The sequence below is a fragment of the Ailuropoda melanoleuca genome, chromosome 5 (assembly GCF_002007445.2).
Source record: "Ailuropoda melanoleuca isolate Jingjing chromosome 5, ASM200744v2, whole genome shotgun sequence".
NCBI lineage: Eukaryota > Metazoa > Chordata > Mammalia > Carnivora > Ursidae > Ailuropoda > Ailuropoda melanoleuca.
In genome coordinates, this window is record NC_048222.1 from 83,111,798 (window position 1) to 83,132,989 (window position 21,192).

At 38.0% G+C, this 21,192-nt stretch overlaps 1 protein-coding gene across 1 annotated transcript; it reads right to left on the reverse strand.

Moving 5' to 3' along the window:
• Positions 1-1,676: 1,676 nt before the first annotated feature.
• Positions 1,677-20,793, reverse strand: LOC100477768 (disintegrin and metalloproteinase domain-containing protein 20). Its single transcript, XM_002930892.2, has 2 exons — positions 18,678-20,793; positions 1,677-2,197 (listed from the first exon to the last, which is right to left on the reverse strand). Exons 1-2 carry the CDS (start codon positions 20,791-20,793, stop codon positions 1,677-1,679), a joined length of 2,637 nt encoding a protein of 878 aa, XP_002930938.2.
• Positions 20,794-21,192: the final 399 nt, after the last annotated feature.

The following is a 21,192-nucleotide window of genomic DNA, read 5'->3' on the forward strand; positions in this document are numbered from 1 at the left end:
CCTGTCCCCGTGCTTCAATAAAATCACCTTTTTGCACTTAAGAATTCTTTTTGCCTGTTGGCTTTGAACCCTAACATCTTTCCTACATCATTATATGATGACCTTCTTTGCCTCTAGTTGGTGTTTTTGGCTTAAAGTCTGGTGTGATTTAAGTTTGTCTACTCCCACCTTTTGTTCATTTCCACTTGCATGAAATATCTTCTTCCATTCTTTCACTTTGATCCTATGTGTCTTTTAAAACTAAAATGAGTCTCTTGTAGGCAGCATATAATTGGGACTGTTTTTTAAAAATTCCTTCCAGTCAGTCTGTGCCTTTTTAATTCGTGAATGCAGTCGATTTAAATGTAAAGTGATAATTGATATGTAAAAGCTCACTATGGCCATCCCATTGATTGCTTTTCTATTTGTTTTTTATTTTATTCCTTTTTCTCTCAGTTTCAGTCTACCTTTTAAATATATGTTTTTTTGTAGTGGTGTACTCTGTTTCCCCAATTTTTTTGTTTGTTTCCTGAATCTACTCTAGATTTTTGCTTTGCAGTTACCATGAAGCTTATAGAAAACATTTCAAAGATAAAACAGTCCATTTTGTGAAGATAGCCACTTCTTTGCCTATAAAGCAACAACCCTTTCACTAACCATTTTTAAAAATTTTTGATGTCTCAAGTTACCTCTTTTTGTGTTATGAATTTGTTACAAATTGTGGTAGCTACAGTTATTTTTAATACTCTTTTCCTTTAACCTTTACACAATTGTTAAGTGGTTAATACACCATTCTATGACATAATTGGAGTTTTCTATACCTGACCATATATTTTTCACCTTGACCGGTGTATCATATACTTTATATTTTTTAATCTCACTGATTAGTATTTTTGCATTTCAGCTTGAAGAACTTTCAGCATGCCTTGCATGGTATGTCTAGTGGAGGTAAATTCCCTCAGTTCTAAAGTCTTTTCTTCAATTCTGAAGAATAATTTTGACTGAAAGAGTACCCTTAATTGGCAATTTTTATTTTTTAGCACTTTAAATACCTATTCTTCTGTCTTCTGTCCTGAAGGGTTTCTGCTGAGAAATCCACTCACAGCATCATAGAGGTGCCTTTCAAAATTCCTATGTAGGACACCTGGGTGGCTCAGTCAGTTAAGCATCTGCTTTCAGCTAAGGTCATGAAGGGATCCAGTCCCACATAGGGCTCCCTGCTCAGCGGGGAGTCTGCTTTTCCCTCTCCCTCTGCTGCTCTCTCTTTCTGTCAAATAAATAAATAAAATCTTTGAAAAATATTCCTAAGTCATCTATTCTCTCTCCTGTCTTCTCTACCCCACGCTAGATGCTCTGAATTATAAACGTCATCTCATCCATTGGATTCTTCAGCTCCAGAATTTTGGTTTGGTCTTTGTTATGGTTTTTGTCTTTTTTGTGAAGAACTCATTCTGTTCATTTATCTTTTGCTGAATCTCACTGAACTCTCTTTCTGAGATTTCTCATAGTTTGCTGTTTCTTCAATACAGCTATTGTCAATGGCTTATGAGCAAGGTTATCTTCAGATGTGTACTGTTTGTTGGTGTGCTTCCCTAGAGATCCTAAGCTTGTCATGGGTACAACTACTTCACTTTTATTCCCTCTCACGGCAAAATTCATAAGCTTTGTTTTTTTTTTTCTTTTGATCTCATAACTTCTCAAACTCGCTGAGAAGCTCTTTTGTTTTTCAGAAGCTGATGCCACAGCTCCAGTTTATGATTTCCCTCACCCACATGCTGTGGACCACTTTTCTGAAAGAGCGTAGAGTACCACCTGCTCTCCCTGTCACACTCAGGAACATATACAAAGTGACCACCACACAGTGGAGCGAGGTGTGGGTTCAGCAATTGGGGCTTTGGAGATGCCTTTGGGTTGGTAAGGAGCTCCTCCCATGGGATAATCCCAGAGGCTTGTTTGCAGACTTCTTGCTGACGTCCTAAAGCCACAGCATGAATCATGTTCCTTTCATAAACTTTGATATTCTTATCTGCTTTCTCCCCTTTCTTCTTCACCCTGTGATGGTGGTTCTTCCTTAGAACCTTGGGAGCTGCTGGACACAAACAGGTTTCTCCACTTGAGGCTCCCAAAACTAGGTTAGCTGGGCAGCCACAAACTTTTTCCACCTCCTCCAAAGAGGAAGTTGACTCTTTAACCTCTGCAGAAAATGTCTCTGCTGCCGCTGCCGGAGAGCATAGCCCACTGCAGTCTCACCCTGATGAGGGGCTGTGGCTCTAGAGGAGTTCCTCACGGTCCGTTGCAACCAAACTTGTCCTTATCCCACTCCAATGGCATGCTTCAAATCTCCTCTCAGGCAGGCTGAACTTGGATTAATTCTTTCTCACCTGTTTATTTCTACCCAGTTCAGTACTCTTCAGGTTGGTTTCTTTGTTCCATTGGCCAAAGCAAATGGAGGTGGGACAGGTTTATCAACTCCCTTGGATGTGCATCCCTTACCAAGGTCCTGATTGTTGATTTTTTCATGCACTAATGAGCAAGTGTCCTCTCTGGTCCCTTCCAGTGCTGAGGAACTCTTGTTCTTGTATGGATGTCTAAATGGTTGTTTAAAAAGGGGGGGCGTGGAGAAAGGAAAAATGTCTTGTATCACCATGGTGCTGACCTCAACACCCACACTGTATTCAATTCACTGCTGTCTCTTTTTAAATTTTACTTTCCTTATTCTTGCTGGTGCAGTTCTTTCCTAATAGTTGAAGCATATTTATTTGTAGATATGAAATGTCTCGGAGTTATTTATTGACCTTATAGTGAAAATCACAGATGATTACGGATGCCTGTATCTTTGTAAAATGGTTTAAATAAGGTCAGACTTCTTTCTGGAACCTATAGTAATTCAGGTATTCCATAATGTGGTTCAATGTTGAGAAAATAATCTGGGGCCAGGGCAAAAGTACCGAAGATAAAGCATTTCTACTGTGTGCAGGGAGCGCGTAGAATTGGGATAAAAAATGTAGTCACATTTATTCATACTGAAGAGTAATTAGACTTAAAGTTTGATGGAGAGGATGGGGCCAGAGTGGGAGAACTTTTATCCAGTTGCAATGGTCTTTAGAATTGGAAAAGTCTTGTTGCTAAGTAGTCAAATCTAGAACACAATTAAATGAGAGATGAAAGGGAGGGCATTGTTACTACTCTTTGTCATGCAAAGTTTCAAATAAAAATCTGTTCATAGCAATCAGTGGTCAAATTATCTATGACAGGACTATAGTGTGAAAAGACCAGGGGGACCACTAATTCTACTGCTGGTAAGTCATTCGAGAATTTAGCAATAAAGGAGAGAAGCAGTAGTATTTATGCATACATGAATACATACACAGGTACATACACACAAACACATGATTATTTGCAAATATTTTAATCTCGAGGAGGATCTGTAACCTGTATTATGCCTGATTCTGGACTATGAGAGCCACAAAATTGTGTTTCTAATGGGTTGCTACTCATTGCTTGGGAAAAACTGAATTAGGCTAGAAGTGAACGGGAGAGGGGAGGTGGTAATTAGGGTAACTAGATTGATGAATTTTATTAAGCTGTAGGGAAAGAAAAGAATTCATAAAAGATAATATATGACAGTCTATTTGGAAGTTTCTGTACTATTATGGGTCTCTACCACATTAGTGAAAATGTTACACTTGGGACCCTTGGGTGGCTCAGTTGGTTAAGCGGCTGCCTTCAGCTCAGGTCATGATCCCGGGTCCTGGGATCAAGCCCTGTATCAGCCTCCCTACTCAGTGGGGAGCTTGCTTCTCCCTCTCCCTCTGCTGGCCACTCTGCCTTGTTGTGCTCTCTCTCTCTCAATCTCTCTGTCAAACAAATTTTAAAAAATCTTTAAAAAAAATAAAAGAAAATGTTGTGCTCTCTTAGAAGGTATGTCTTTTGTGTCATTCTATAAAAGAATGTTACGAGTACAAATTCAGTCTAATTAAAATATTTTTGGAGTTTTTTTTCCTATTACCTGTTTGCAAGCTGACATTTTAGGAATTAATTCTGGTCGATTTAAATTGATTAAGTTCACTCTTAACACTACATTATTTAAAAGTAATTTTTTCTATTACAATCAATCCTCCATAATAATTACCAAATATATATTGAGAGGGCCATGGAAAGCAAATCAGTATTTTAGGATTTTACACACCATTTAGAGGAGGTGTCTTCTAAATCCCTAATTTAGGGATCTCATGTCTTCTTATGGGCTCTTGGCATCTTGTGAAATATCCCTTCCCTTTAGTCCTAGAAAAGTATCCATGCACTCTAAGAATTTAGGTCACTCTAATTATGAGGTAAATGTTCAGCCTGAAATAAGTTTCTCACCAACTATCTGCAACAAGAAAGAAGGACAAATAAAAATATTGGATCCTTATTAAATGCACAAACGAAAAATTCTTTTTTTTTTTTTACAACTTAAACTACCATTATTGGAACTTTATAATAATTACTTGTAAAACAAAGACAATGGGTTGTCAGCTGAGGGTCCTGTGTGTTGATGAGGAAATTTAAAAAAATTATGAAACAAAGCGGACAACAAAGCTCAAATTGTTAGAAGTGCCAAGGGGTTGAAGTAAACATTTGTTCCTGACTTCATCCTTCAGGCTGAAATGTCAGGCTATCTTATCCAGTCTTTACTTTTCACCTTTCACACATTCATTCTCCTAGAGATACTCTGATTTTCTTACAGTTTGGAGAGTTGTTGCAGGAGTATAGGAAGCAGGAAAAAGTTTAACCCTGTCTGGGTTGAGCCCACAGTGGTTGAATTAATGGAGTCTAGAGCCAGGCTACCAGGATAAGAGGTAAAATAAGGAAACTTAAGTGGGAAAAAACGGAATGAAAAGTTATTTTTGCCTAGAAATTTGGAAATTAAATTTTGAATGAGAATGAGACTTCTGGTAAACTATTTAATATGTGAGTTAGGACAGTGGAAAGTAATAATAAGTTAGGGTTAGGGTTAGGCAAGGGGTTTGGGTTTGTTAATAAGTATAGGTGATAGTATGATACAATATGTAGCCATAGGTCAATTGTCAAAAATGAGTTTTAAAACTGGAATAATCCAGGTGTTATATCAGTTGTCCACATGTTCACTAAACCCAGAATGTACCCAGAATGTGGGTAACATTATTGGTGGATAATACATTAGGAAATAAGACATTCAATTCTTTGAATTTGTGTAGGACTAATTTTTGTAGTTGGTGTATGAATAGGAAAATGGGCTACACAGTGGTTTAATGGGATGGCTAGCTATCAGGGTCATGGTTGGAAGTGGGTTTGATCAACAGTGTGAACTGCAACCAGATGTCTGGTAGTATGGCTTATGGATATTCTGAGTATGGAAATCTTTCTGCTGGTCTTTCCATGCTTTTCAGCTGTCGGCTGGTAAGTTTCGTGTAGTAGAATTAGCCATGAATAAGGAGCTGTCTATGCAGAAGCTTGATAGAGAAGTGATTGTTGTTGTTTTTATGAAAGGGAAATTCCATAAATGACAGGAAAATAATTCCAGAGAAAAAAGGTTGAAGAACATAGAATCAAGATTTTTTTAAAAAAATAAGCAAAAATGGGTACAGGATCTAAGAGATGATAGGTCTTTAGTTAGGCATCTTTCAATTCTGTATTATCAACTATGGGAAGTGGATTTAATTAATCTGTTTTAGATCTCTTATAGTGAAATTCAGTATCTTGTGTGTTTTCAACTGCACCAAGAGTTTTTACTTTAAACATTCTCACTTTATGATTTGATGAAGACCATGGTATTTCCCTAGATAAATAAAAATAAAAATTTTATCTGTAAAAATATTGAATTCAATTTTTTTTAAAGATTTTATTTATTTATTTGACAGAGATAGAGACAGCCAGCAAGAGAGGGAACACAAGCAGGGAGAGTGGGAGAGGAAGAAGCAGGCTCATAGCAAAAGAGCCTGATGTGGGACTCGATCCCACAACGCCGGGATCATGCCCTGAGCCGAAGGCAGACGCTTAACCGCTGTGCCACCCAGGCGCCCCTGAATTCAATTTTTAAAATTCCTAATGTGTATCTTTGCTCCATCCCCTCTGTCTAAATTTGAGCTCCATATTATTAAATTTTCTTGACATGTATGTTCATTTAGGTTTCCCAAGTTTGCAGCACCATGTGTGTACATTATGTGTTTTTATAAATGCTTTATTGAAAAAAGCAAGCAACAAATCACTATTATCAGCCAGGCATTGTGCTGATACCAGATTTCATTTTCACAAATATGTGGTAATACATTTGTGTTATTGAGATGATTTTTTGCTTCTATATTTCACATAAAATATGTATATGTATTTTTATTTATGAAATAAATGTAATTTCTTTGCAATCTTAGAAATGCAGGCTTTGATGCCTTGCTGCTGTAAGATAATATTACCTTCCCCAAAGCTTTCCTCCTTCCTTCAAGGATTATTGATTTCCTTTGCATTTCTGAAGGAACTTTTAATTTTGCCTTCAGTATATGCTGATCTCCAGCTGTTACTCTTCCAGCTAGTTTGATTTCCTTCCATTTTACATGGCTAGAAGTTTTTTAAAATGCTGTTGTTCTTAAGAGCAGAATCAAAGATAAACATATATGAGTAACATCCATCACCAACCCGATATACTTCCTCTTCCAATACTACCGTTATGTATTGATTACAGAATGAAGGTACCATTATAGTAGCTACCAATATTTGTGAAAACAGTTGATGCCTTGATTCTTGCAGTTTCACAGTCTTAGATGAAAAAAGGAATGCAGGAAAGAGACAGGATAATTAATAATTTGTTACACAGAAGTTTATGTTACAATGAGAAAAAAATATATGTGAGTAATTTTTATATCTTTTGAGTAATGCCACTAAATAATTCCTTGAAAAATGAAAAGAAGACCTATGTATTGATATTTATACCTAGCTCATATGTGTATATCAAGAATTCTTCATCAAAACATGATAGGTGTTCACCTTTCCATTAAGAACATTTTGTTTTATATATTTATTGTGGAAATGTTCATACATATTCATATATTTAGGAAACAGTATAACAGATCCGTATGTGTCCTTCATCTAAGCTCTGTAACTGTCAACCTATGGCCAATCACCATAGTTTTGTACACCCAGTCTCACTCTGTCTTACTATTATTTAAGACAAAATGCAATGCATTATAGTGAGTCATGTCTTGAGCCAAACATGCACCCATTTTAACCCATACTCATAGCTTTCTCTTCCTCCTCCAGCTCAAACCCCCCACCCTTGTCTAGTCTCTGTCCTTTGTCTTATTGTTTTTCTTTTAGTGCTGCTGCTCTAATGATGTAACTTAGCAAGAGGACAGATTAAAGGTCAGTACCACATCCGTATCAGAGGGAGGAAACAGAACAGTGATGCTTTCTGAACTGCCCTCTTTTGCTCTCATTGATGGCTGAATATGGTGGGTCCACAATGGCTGTGGGTGAGGCCCTGGTGCATGTGGCATGTGAGGATCTCTTCCTACACTCTGGCTGGGGTGTGTCAGTTCCTCTCTGGATGATTCCAGGTTGGGCTCCCCTATCACTATGACGCCCAGAAGTGTTGACTCCCTTGAGGCATGGCACTGGCATGAAGCCTGCAGGCTGGTTCTCTTATAGCCTGCATTTTGGAGGCCAGAGGCACATTCTCTACACTAAGGTCAAGAAATTTTTTCTGTCCAGAAACCTCCCAGTGTTTACCTACCAGGGTGCTCTCCTTGAGGATCAGCTTTTTGTCCTGAAGGACTGCTGCTATCATGGTTATGTGGAAGGGGACATAGAATCCCTGGTTGCTCTCAGTATCTGTTCTGGGCACTTTCAAGGAATATTATAGACAAATGACATTGCTTTTGAAATCGAGCCCAAAAGACCTTCTACCACATTTGAAGAGCTGATATATAATATCAACAATAAGAAAACACAATTCTAACTCATGAAATGTGCATTGACAGATGAAGAAATAGCACAACAGTTGAAGTTACTAGAAAGTGAAAGTTCCATTTCGATGTAGAGTGTGTATAAAGATTAGTGGACCACAAGTGGTTTCGTAAATTGACAGTAGTGGGTGACCACAATCAATATGTTTGTGGTAATACCTCAAATGTGCAGAATACACTGTGCCTTATTATCGATTATGTAAATCAGTTTTCTAAATCGCCAGATCTTGATATGATTTTAATAGGAATTGAGATATGGACTGCACAAAACCTCCTTTCAATTGATAACATTAAACTTCTACTAGTACCATTTCGCAAATGGAAAAAGGGCGACTTTGGCACCCATTTGCCTCATGATCTTGCATTTATTTTTGTAAAGAAAACCATGGTATTGACATTGGCATGACCTATACTGGAACAGTATGTAATATGTTCTTGATGTGGATCCCCAAATCATGTTATGTTTTGAACACAAGACGTAGTAAAAGGAGGCTTACCTCAAACACATGACCTTTTCCCCCATAATACACTTATCTGATTTTGAAGTTGCAAGTGGCAAGAGGTACAGGCTGGGTTGTGAACTTCTCGGTGATAGAGCCCAACCATCTATAAGCTGGCAGAGCTGCAAAAATAGAGTCACATAAACTCGCAATTGAAAGCCCAGCAAGCCCTTGCCTGAACAACATAAGGAAAGGAGAATTAGCCCAAGCTTTACTAAAAGCCACTCGCCTTTGACCTGGCACAAGCTACGATTAGATATAGGTGATCAGCTCCTCAACCTATCTTCCTAACAGAGGAACGAGAGAAAACTCCAGAGTCACCTAGAGCAGCTATGGTTGTCTTATACAAAATTCCTGCACACGGTAAAAATTACCATACATGCTAAGAATCACAATTCATGACTTGTTACTAAGAGAAGAAAAAAAGGAAGGAAAGAAGAGAGGGAGAAACTGTAAGTATGACCCAGATAGTGGAGTAAGAGTACATGAAAAACAAAAAATAAAAACCAAAACAACAATGATTATTATACATTTAACATGGAAGAAAAATATACAAAATATCAGAACAAATGTAGGCTATGCTCAGTATGTTGGAATCCATACAAAAATTTCAGGTGGATATCGTAGAACTAAAAAGTACAATACATAATAGGTAATTCAGTGGATGGTTTGAACCGTAGTTTGGGCGTATCAGATTACAGAATTACTCATCTGGAAAAGGTTAGTGGAAAAATCCCCACACTGCTGTGTGCAGAAAAATAAAAGCACAATATAAAAGCCTAAGAAATATATGGAATATATAAAAAGTTCTAGCATCGCTAATATCGGAACCCAGAAAAAGTAGCAAGAGAGATGTGAATAGAATAATATTCAACAGCTCTTTGTTGGCAATTTTTTTAAAAAGGAAGACATTGTTTCACTGTGGGTCACTTATTTCTCAGAAGCCTGGCCAATTTTTCTCTCTCTTTTTTTCTTTTTAGTTTGTGAGATTCTTAACAACATGGACAGGACTGGAGGAGATTATGCTAAGTGAAATAAGTCAAGCAGAGAAAGACAATTATCATATGGTTTCACTCATTTATGGAACATAAGAAATAGCAGGGAGATTGGTAGGAGAAGGAAGGGAAGAACGAAGCGGGGGTAAACAGAAGGGGGAATGAACCATGAGAGACTATGGACTCTGGGAAACAAACTGAGGGCTTCAGAGGGGAGGGGGGTGGGGGATTGGGATAGGCCAGTGATGGGTTTTAAGGAGGGCACATACTGCATGGTGCACTGGGTGTTACACGCAAATAATGAATCATGGAACATTACATCAAAAACTAAGGATATACTGTATGGTGACTAACATAATATAATAAAAGATTATTATTAAAAAAATAACCTATCTTCAAAGCATTGCTGCCTGCTGAAGTCTAATGATCTCTTCTAATAATTTTTTTGATATTTATTTCAGCTCAAGATTTTCCATTTGTTTCTTTTTATCTATGCATTCTGACTTCTCTTCAAATATATGGCTCATGCTAAGACACACGTTTAATTAGAATAGGTGGAGATTTTGTCTGTTTTAGTCCATAGAACGTTTTTAAACATAAAAAAATGAAATTAAAAATCAAATGGAAAAACTAAACAAAATGGTGAAATCAATTAAGTCATTTTACGAAATGAAAATGAATCTAATTATAGATATGTAAGGGGAGGTATACTAAGCCAATACACAAGAAAGACAGGAGACTTTAAAATTAAAAGCCAGGGTGCCTGAGTGGCTCAGATGGTTGAGCTTCTGACTCTTAATCTAAGCTCAGGTCTTGATGCCAGGGTCATGAGTTCAAGCCCCTGGTTGGGGTGCATGCTTGGTGTGGAACTTACTTAAAAATAAACAATAATTAGGGGCGTCTGGGTGGCACAGCGGTTGAGCATCTGCCTTCGGCTCAGGGCGTGATCCCGGCGTTATGGGATCGAGCCCCACATCAGGCTCCTCTGCTGTGGGCCTGCTTCTTCCTCTTCCACTCCCCCTGCTGTGTTCCCTCTCTCGCTGGCTGTCTCTGTCTCTGTCGAATAAATAAATAAAATATTTAAAAAAACCCAATAATTAAAAAATAATTAAAACCCCGGGCGCCTGAGTGGCTGTCATTAAGCATCTGCCTTCGGCTCAGGGCATGATCCCAGAGTCCCAGGGTCGAGCCCCACATCAGGCTCCTCTGCTGTGAGCCTGCTTCTTCCTCTCCCACTCCCCCTGCTTGTGTTCCCTCTCTCACTGGCTGTCTGTCTGTCAAATGGATAAATAAATAAAATCTAAAAAAAAAAAAAATTAAAATCCATGGACTAGGTGTTGATTGGAAGTGATGAATCAGTAAATCCTAATAGGAATATTCTTGTTAACCTACTGGAATCTCAATAAAAACTTGGAAGAAAAACAAACAAATAAATACATACTGTGGGTGAAATAGTGTGACTAATAATAATAATAATAATTTAGTATAAAATTGCTTTCCCAAGTCAACCTGTCAACCTCTTTTTTTATTTCAAAATATTGGTGCTATTAATTAAAGAAGAGTTTCTGCTAAATGAGCATGGCTTTTACATTATTACTATTATTATTATTATTGCTTACTTCAAAACACAACTGCTTGACTAATATTTTGACGTGAAGTTTTCATCAGTTTTTACACTAACCAAATGGTAAGAAGAAGAGTTATGAATTTTCATTTTTCTTTTTGACATGATTCAATTCCTGTAGAGGTGGAGCATATATTTCCTTGAGTGATGTAACTTTGGTATGTGACTTAGTAACCTCTTTAATGGATTTTATTTATTTTTATAGTATTAATCTTGTGACTGTCATTTCATTGGGCCAGAGTTCTATACTTAAATATACTACCTAGTTTTCAAATATACTACCTAGTTTTCCTTTGACTACTAGAACACTGATTTCTTAGGATAAATTGGTACATTCATACTATTGTGAAATCCATATTTTCCAGATCATCTTAGAAGTAGTCTACACATAAGTATTAAAAATCATATAAAATTTTTATCAATGGGTATGTAAAACAAAATGATAGCTGAGAAATGATAGAGTTTAGTTTAGATCACTGGGTTATATATTACATCAGAAAAAGCAGTAAATATTAAAAAGCTAAGTATATAACCATGAAATTAGAAAATAAACCACTGAAGATACACAAACACAGAAAAGGGCATGAATTAAGGTGCTGCAGGAGTGTTAACCACACTGACTTCATCTTTGGCCCTCCATCTTGTTCTTGTCCTCTCTTGGGGCTACATGTTCCAGGCCCCTTGGAGATTTATATATATATATATATCATGGAACATTTTATTATACACACACACACACACACACACACACACACACACACACACACACCCCTTAGAAAATGCTTGCCTAGGCTGTGATCAGGAAAGGCTGGCTCCGGCCCTCCATAAATTTGTTAAAGATAACAGAGTTTCTTACCTTCCTGACTCATAGATGGTGCCTCAAGATCTAATTAAAGGTCAGCTATCAATTAAGTGCCTGTGAACCCTTTGATCTCATTACAATGCCTTCTGCGTGTCCACTTGCTCTATAAAATCTGTGGACTAAGGTCCAGACATTGCAGAGAATAGCTGTGCTACTCTGTATTGCCACCCAGCTGCTCCCGTCTGTCAGTCAGTTATCCTGAATAAAACTCTGCATAAACTATATGGACTCATCTGCTTTGTGTTGTGGTCTCAAAGTGCCTTCTCAGTAGGGAGGACAGTTTCTCCTTCCCCACATTCTAATAGGTACTGTTAAGAATTAATGGCTTGTATAGTAAGAAAGTCTTTAGAGATATTAGGGAAAAATGAAAGACAAAGATGAAAAACTACAGATCAAAAAATGAAGATAAGGCAACAGATCCAAGGGAGACTAACACAATGTTAAAAATAATATGGAAACTCAACATGAGTAAATTCTGAATGTTGAGTGGACTTTTTTTGAAAATGTGACAAACACAGAAATCAATTTTGAACACTGAACAAGTTATAATATATAAAGGAATTGGATTATTAGTGTAAAGTCTACCCACACCAAAACCAGCAGCCCCAGTAAGATTACAGACAGGTCTCCAAATATTCAAGGATTAAAAAAAATCCAGGGGTGCCTGGGTGGCTCAGTTGGTTAAGGGTCCAAATGTTGATTTTGACTAAGGTCATGATCTCAGGGTGCAGATGGAGCCCCTGGTCGGGCTCCACGCTAGGTGGGGAGTCTGCTAGAGATTCACTCTCTCTCTCCCTCTGCCCCTTACCCCTCAGATGAATAAATAAATCTTAATAAATATCCAAATTCAATGCAGATACTTCAAGTTAATATATAAGAGCTGACACCATACACCTTATTTTACAAAACTAGCATAGCAGAATGAAACAATCATATAAGGATAGTATGGAAAAATAAACTTAAAAGGAAAGATAGTTTCTGAACCTACGTAGTACTATGAAATAAATAAAGACTAACAGTTATTTTCTTCCCAAGGCAGTCATGAGTGCAAAATTATAAAATATAAAATAGTGGTCTGACTCACTATGTTTATACCATCTTAAGCAGGTAAATTTTGTTTATATACTTATTTATTTATGAATTTAGGTCCTTTTTTAAGATTTTATTTATTTCAGAGAGAGAGAGAGCAGAGCAAGAGAGAGAGGGGAGAGAGAGTGGGGATGAGGGGCAGAGGGAGAGGGATAAGCAGACTCCCTGCTGAGAAGGGAGCTCAGTGCTGAGCTTGATCCCAGGACCCTGAGATCATGACCTGAGCTGAAGACAGACACTTAATTGACTGAGCCACCAAGACACCCGTATGTCCTTTTTGTTATTGCAGGTGTACAAAACTGTTCTGTAAATACTTCAGAGAATTTTGGTAAATCAAATCCTGTACCCAGTTTCTCCTATTGTTAATTCCTACATTACTATCACACCTTTGTCGCAAATATTGAGAAAATGTTTACACATTATTATTAACTAATGTCCATACTTCTTACAAGTTTCTTTTATTTGTATCCAATGTTCTTTTTTGTTGTTGTTGTCCCGAGTACAGTATTGTTTTTAGTTGCCATACCTCCTTAGGCTCCTCTTGGCTGTGAGTCTTTTTCAGACTTTCCTTATTTTAATGGCCTTGATATTTTTCAAGAATCCTGCTCAGGTATTTGCAAAAGGCCCCTTAATTTAGGGATCTCTTTTTGATGGTGAAACAGGGGTTATGGATGTTGGAGAGGAAGGCAACACAGATAAAGTAACATTTTTCATCCATCATTTCAAAGGTTCATGCCATCAAAATGACTTATCCGTGTGATGTTAGCAATCATCTTGCGGCACAGATAGTCTTTTTCAGGTTGCTCAGTGTAATGTCATTCCCTTCCTCCATGTCCATACTGAATTATTTAGAAAGAAGTCACTCTCCGTAGCTCACAGTTAAGGGGTGGGAGTTGAGGACAGTGTTGACACAGAGTATTTGGAATTCTACTGTTTCGAAAACTGTTCTCTTCTCCCCCATTTACTTCTCTCTTCTTTTGTTCGTTTGTATCAGTACGGGCTGACGTTTATTTTACAATATGTTGTAAATGTACAATATGTTTAGGTTTGACCTTTGAGAGGACTTTCAGTTAGTTCCTGTGTGCCTTTGACATACCACCATGCTGTCTTTTAGGAACTTCCTCATATTCTGGCATTACAAGAAAGATACCGGGTGCCGGGTGTTTTCATAGGAAATCCCAAGGGTTCCTTAAAACACACACACTTAAAGTAAAACATATTTTTAGTCAGTGATAGGGCATTATGTAAATTTACAAAATGAATTATATTCTTATACTAGCACCAGTTAGAACATTAATTACATGCACAATTGTATGCACAATATAAAAACACCATAGATATTTCATGAATTATATGCAATACCTCTCTCTTGGGAACCATACAGTATTATTGAAATATCTTTAAAAAGAACTAGAGAAATGAAGATCTATATCATGTTCATGGATATAAAGACTCATTATTTCTGAAATAACCATTTGTCCCAAATTGAGGTACAGATTCAATGCAAGCCTCATCACAATTCTATCAGGCTGTGTGTGTGTGTGGTAGGGTGAGTGATACGGTGAGTGATTTTAAAATTTATATGGAATTTCAAAGTATCTACAATATCTACAGCAATCTTTGCAAAGTAAAACGTTGCTATAGTAACACTACCTGTTTTCAGACTTGCTGCAGTGCTTCAGTAATCAAGAGAAGACAGTACTGGTATAATGTTCAGCAGCTAGGTCAATGAACAACATAATGACTCTGGAAAAAGGACAATATTTTTATGGTCATTCATTTTTCAATAACAAAAAATGGAGGAAATGACTGTCTTTTAAAGAGATGGCATATATCTCTGTAGAAAAAAGTGAACCTTAAATTCTACTGTATCACATACTAAAGACAATTGAGATAGGCTTTAGACCTGAGTGAAAAACAAAACTAATGAAAGTTTTGGAGAAAGCATAGGAAGATATCTTCATGATGGAAGCACATGAAGATTTCATAGACTACAGAGAAGAAAACGTGAAAAATTGATAAATAAGGCTCATCAAAAATAAAAATATCTCATTACACAAAGTCACTGCCAAGAAAAAAAAAACAGAATGGGCACAATTTACAAATATTAACAAAAATGTGGAGTCACCAGAACTTTCAATCATTATTAGTGGGAAAGTGAAAATGGTATGAGTACTATAGGAAAAGCTTTGTCTATCTCTTTTAAAAACTAGGGTCCAGTGATTCTTCTCATGTGATGATTCATAGCAATTGAGTTAAAGAAGTTTGAAAAAAGTGTATCATTATTCAGACTCAACTTTTGAGAGCAAACTGTTGGTTAGCAGAGGGGAGGTGGGTGGTGGGATGGGTGAATAGTGATGGAGATTAAAGAGTGCACTTGTAGTGATGAGCACCTGGTGATATATGAAATAGTTGAATCACCATATTGTACACCTGAAACTAATGCAACACTGTATGTTAACTCCACTGGAGTTAAAATAAAATGAGTAAAAATGTATAATTAGGATGTGAGAATAAAATATAGAAAATAAATTAGTAATGTGAAATCCTTCTCAAAATTTCAGAGATGAACATTAAGAAAAAATCCTGAATGTTTGAAAGCTCTTGACTATTTAAAACCATCTTAGAGCTAAACCTGCATTTTGCTATTTACATTTGCAATTTCATGAAGATAAAGATAGCACAATTAGATTTCCTGTCAAACTCATGCCTACAGTGTTCAGATAAGCAATATTTATAACAGCACACATTCAAAGGCTAAAAAATATTTACTAAAACTTGATTTTTTCCTTTTATCTTTCCTTACCTATAATTAGGCAATCTCTAAAAAGTTATAAAATTCTTAAATCTGCTTCTTAATCTTTATTTTGCTTTCATTTTTCTGTGTACAGCAGTGTGAGGATTTTTCCACTGACCTTTCCAGATGAGTAATTTTGTAATCCGCTATGCCCAAACTATGGTTCAAATCATTCATTGAATTATCTATTATGTATTTTACTTTTTAGTTCTACGATATCCACCTGAAATTTTTGTACGGATACCAAATACTGAGCATAGCCTACGTTTGTTCTTATATTTTGTATATTCTTCTTCCATTTTAAATGTATAATCATAGTTGATTTTTTTTTATGTACTCTTGCTCCACTACTTGGATCATACTTATAGCTCCTCCCTCTTTTCCGTGTTCCTTTTTTTGCTTCTCTTAATAATAAGTCATGAAGGACGCCTGGGTGGCTCAGTCGGTTAAACTTTTGCCTTTGGCTCAAGTCATGATCCCAGAGTCCTGGGATCGAGCCCTGCATCTGGCTCCTTGCTCAGTGGGGAGCCTGCTTCTCCCTCCCTCTGCTTGTGTTCTCTCACTCTCAAACAAATAAAATCTTAAAAAAAAGAATATTAAAAAAATAAGTCATGAATTGTGATTCTTAGCATGTATGGTAATTTTTACTGGGTGCAGGAATTGTGTATAAGACAACTGTAGCAGCTCTAGGTGACTCTGAAGTTTTCTCTCTTTCCTCTGTTAGGAAGATAGGCTGAGGAGCTGATCACCTATATCTAATCGTAGCTTGTGCCAGGTCAAAGGCGAGGGGCTTTTAGTAAAGCTTGGGCTAATTCTCCTTTTCTTATGTTGTTCAGGCATGGGCTTGCTGGGCTTTCAATTGTGAGTTTATGTGACTCTATTTTCGTAGCTCTGCCAGCTTATGGATGGTTGGGCTCTATCACCGAGAAGTTCACAACCCAGCCTGTACCTCTTGCCACTTGCAACTTCAAAATCAGATTAAGTGTATTATGGGGAGAGAGATCATGTGCTTGAGGTAAGCCTCCTTTTACTATGTCTTGTGTTCAAAATATAACATGATTTTGGGGATTGATGTCTTTGAGAAATTTCCAAGAGGAACTCATCAGCATCTCATGGAGCTCTCAGATTAAGCTCTTGTGACTTGGGGAAATCTGCTGGTGAATTAGAGCCCTTGATATTAATGTTTAGAGTCCATCTAACTCTGTGTAGTACCTAAGACACTGGGGATTTCTCTTTCCCTCAGCAGAGGTCCTGCACCTGGGCCAGGCCTAAGACTCAAGTCACATCTGGCATCAGCAAATACTCAGAGGCTAAAATGGCCGGCAAGATTCAGTGCTTTTTAGAATTGTTTTACTCTGCCTGAGATTTCAGTTCACCTATTCCATATTACTTCCTCGGCTCTCTGATGTTCTTAAAACACGGGTTAATATAAAATTGGGATTTTCTAGTTTTTTTCCTAGTTTTTTTTTCCTTGCAGAGGACACATGGTCTGCTAAGACTTAGCTATCCTACATGGAATTGTAAATATCTTCTTTGTCTTATTTTATGAGTGAAGTTACCAAGGGTTGAGTGGCAAGTACCATTTTCCTCTCTTATGAGATTTTGAAGTAATTATACCAGAGTATAAAATATGTCCCCAAGACGGTAAAGGCAGTGGTGTGGAAAATTCAAAAGCTTTTGATGACAGACTCCCTCCCGTGTTCTCCATTATTCCAAGATAAGTACCCTATCAGTCAGAATTCAGTCACAACAAGCAAAGCCCTCCCTGAGAAGCCATGCTTTCCTAACAGGAAGTGCAGCTATTGCACCGAAGACTGCAGATTAAAGGAAAGACGTGTGCTTCTTGAGACCCAAACTTTTGGAGTAGGTCCCATGGATCTTGGACTCTGGGGAGAGGGTTGGCCAACATGGTTCTGCACTTCAGGGATTTGGTGGAGGACTCCAAGGCCTGGGATCTAGAACTGCAAGGGTAAGACACTTGATAGGTGTGCCAGGTTCTCTGAGGCTGACAGTACTGTTGGTTCTGAGAATTACCAGAAAATAATGTATATGCATATATATTATAGATATATGTATATATATCTCACATATCATATATATTATATCATTCTGTCCTTATCTATATCTACATTTATATCTGTATGTGGTAATATAAAGATTGTAAGGCACTGCCTTTGCCAGGGTGAGAGTCAGTGAGGCAACTCAGACATGAACAACGTTTAAGACATTTCCCATGTCCAGTTTCCCTCTGGTTTCCACTATTTGTGGCAGCTAAAAATGGAGGACTCATGAAGGAGAAATGTGATTTGTAGTTTTCTATTCCCTGTGTATGAAAGCAGATTACAAAGGGGAAGGATGTTTGGAATTGTCAGACTGCAAGTTACACACACACACACACACACACACACACACACACATCCTCTGAGGGCACTGCCATTGCTCAGGAAATACAGAATAATTCCATAAAAAATAATTGCTAAAATTGCCTAAAATAATGGAAAAGAGAAATGTGCTGAGAATTAATATATTTTGTTTATTGTCCAATGACTAGTGCTTATGATCCCAAATGATAAAAAAAGAAATCTCAGGGATTTTCTGTCAGCGATCTGTGGTACAAGCTGTAACATTTTTCCTGCTGGGGGACTAAAACTTAACAAATGGGCAAATTCATCTGGGATTGGGTTTCTTTTTGGAAACCATAACTTTTTAGTTTTCATTCTCAGGTGGAGATGGATCACTCACTTCTTGATTAGGTTTCGGTGGCTCATTCTGCTAATCATTGGGTGCAGGTGAAACATTCTGCTCTTCTTTCTTAACCTTTTTTTTCCTTCTCATAAAAAACAAAATTAACATACAACATAATAAAACTGAAGAAGGAATCAACCAAAATAACAGCTGGTAAGTCTTCTTTTGCTGTTTCTTCTGTGGTACCTCAGTCTTGATTCTTATTGGGGGTGGGCCACTATCAACACTACCTCCATTGCCTTTCACCCGGCAGTCAGGGGGGTTCCACTCATTGCTGCAATGGCAGTGATGTCTATTGTTGCAGACCCCATTTGTATTGCAGGTCTCAGGCGAACAGTTCGTTTTCAAATATGCCAAAGGGATACACTTCCTTTGGACACAGATATGATCCTTACCACACTCTGTACCATCTTTCACTTGACCAAGATCAGGCAAGGGCATCCCATAATGGAAGTCTATACCCCAACAGATGTTATCATTGAGGTGAAGCCAGTGCAGAGTAGAATGATCTCTCAGAGTGGGGATCTTTGCCACATCTTTACACTGCACCCTCCCACACAGGGTATCTGAGGTATTACATTTAATAAATTGATTGTTCTTGAGACCACAGTTACCGAAACGGTCCCCTCGGATATTCACTGTACTGTAGCAAATCTGACTCGCACTTTTGGCATCTGGGCCAAAAAGTCTGCTGCACAGTTTGTCACGGATATTGCATCTCTTTTCATAGCAGTAGCCACCACCTGTGCATTCGACTCCATCTTGCACATACACATCTTCTGGGCATTGATAGGATGTCCCATCGCACCACTCGGGAAGATCACATTCATTTGCCTGTTCTCTACATACCTCACCTGATGGCATGAACTTGCAGTCTTTGCAACAAAGCCCAAAAGCACAAGTAGCCCCAGGACTCAGGGTACAGTCTAACTGACAGCATGAATCTTTTGTACACAAATTTAAGGAGCCACAGTCACACTCTTCTCCTTCTTCAACCACACCATTTCCACAGCGTGTAAACTTGAAGGCTCTCTCTGGAGTGGGTGGGTGGAAGATACATCTTGATCCTGCAGAGGTGTGCCAATATTGAGCATAACTGCAGTTGCTGAATTTAGTCGCCTGAGACTGTGCTGCATGCATTATGCACACACTGTCTGCACATTTACATGTTTCCTCATCATGCCACATACCCAGAGAATGACCGAGCTCATGTGACACAACAAATGCAAAAAACCCCAAATTGTCACTTGTGAAAGCATCCACTGCACAATTAGTATTATATGTACATATTGATCCAACATAAGATATGCCAAACATACCATATTCTCTTTTTACAAAAACATGTGCAGCATCATGGGGCATACGGGCATTAAAGCCTTTTTCCTTCCAGGCACAAAATAAATCCAAGAGTACATCCATGTTCTTTATTTCAACAGGGTTTCCTTCATTCCAGACCTCCATTCCAACTAAACTCACATCAATATTTAGTGGTTGATAGAAGGTATTTACATAGTTCATGGTAGTAATCACTCGCAGTTCCACAGTTGTGACATTATATTCGTGATAAGCATATCGATTATAGTCTACCACCACTGCCATTTCAACAAATCTCTTTTGCCTCCACAGACCTTCATATCCACTTCGCAAAGTGGAACTATTGTTCTCTTGAAACTTCATTTGTTGTGATATTTTTTCACCTGTCAATCCACACCTCACGGGTGGGAATTTTTTCTCCCCATCGTACACCTTAAATAGCAGATGTTCAAATGTGGTAGAAAGCCTTTTGGGCAAAATTTCATAAACAATGTGATTTATCTGTAATATTCCTTGAAAGCTCCCAAAACAGGTACTCAGAGAAACCAGGGAATCTGGATCCCCCTCCACGTAACCATGATAATAGCAATCTTTCCGGATAAATGGCTGGTCTTCAAGAAGAGCACCCTGGTCTGTGTATGTGAACACTGGGAAGTTTTTGGACAGCAAAAGCTTCTTGACCTTCATGTGGAAAACATGTCTCTGGCCTCCAAAATGCAGGCAGTAAGAGATCCAGCCTGGAGGCTTCTTGAGCATGCCAGTGCCTGTTATCCTCAAAGGAATCACCACTTCTGGGGGACCATGGTGATAGCAGTGTCCAACATGGGACCACCCAGAAAGGAGCAGAAACACCCTGAGCCAGAGAATGGGGGCAGTGATCCTCACATGTACCAGGACCTCACCCACAGCCATTGTGGAGCCACCATATTCAGCCATTGGTGAGAGTAAACCAGAGCAGGTCAGGAAGCATTACTGTTCTGCCTCCTCCCTCTGAGCTGGATGTATGCTGATAAAGAAAGTGCTGATATTTAAAGATCTGTCTTCTAGCAGTCACACCATCAGAGCAGCAACACTAAAAGAAAAAAAATAGAAGGGCAGAGACGGAGTGGGAGATATAAGCAAATCAAGGTGAAGGATGAAGAGAAGGCTATGGGTTAAAATGGGTTAGTGTTTGGCTCATGAATCAGTATACTGCATTGCATTTTCTCTTAAATAATGGTAAGGCAGAGTGAGACTGGGTGTACAAAACAATGGTGATTGGCCATAGGTTGACACTTGCAGAACCGTATTGATTCATTATACTGTTCTATA

Coding starts and splice junctions, on each gene's coding strand:
- LOC100477768 (XM_002930892.2), bottom strand. CDS start 20,793: ATGGCTGTGGGTGAGGTCCTGGTACATGTGAGGATCACTGCCCCCATT. Junction 2,198..18,677: donor TTCTTCAGTTTTATTATGTT/GTATGTTAATTT, acceptor GCTCTCCGGCAG/CGGCAGCAGAGACATTTTCT.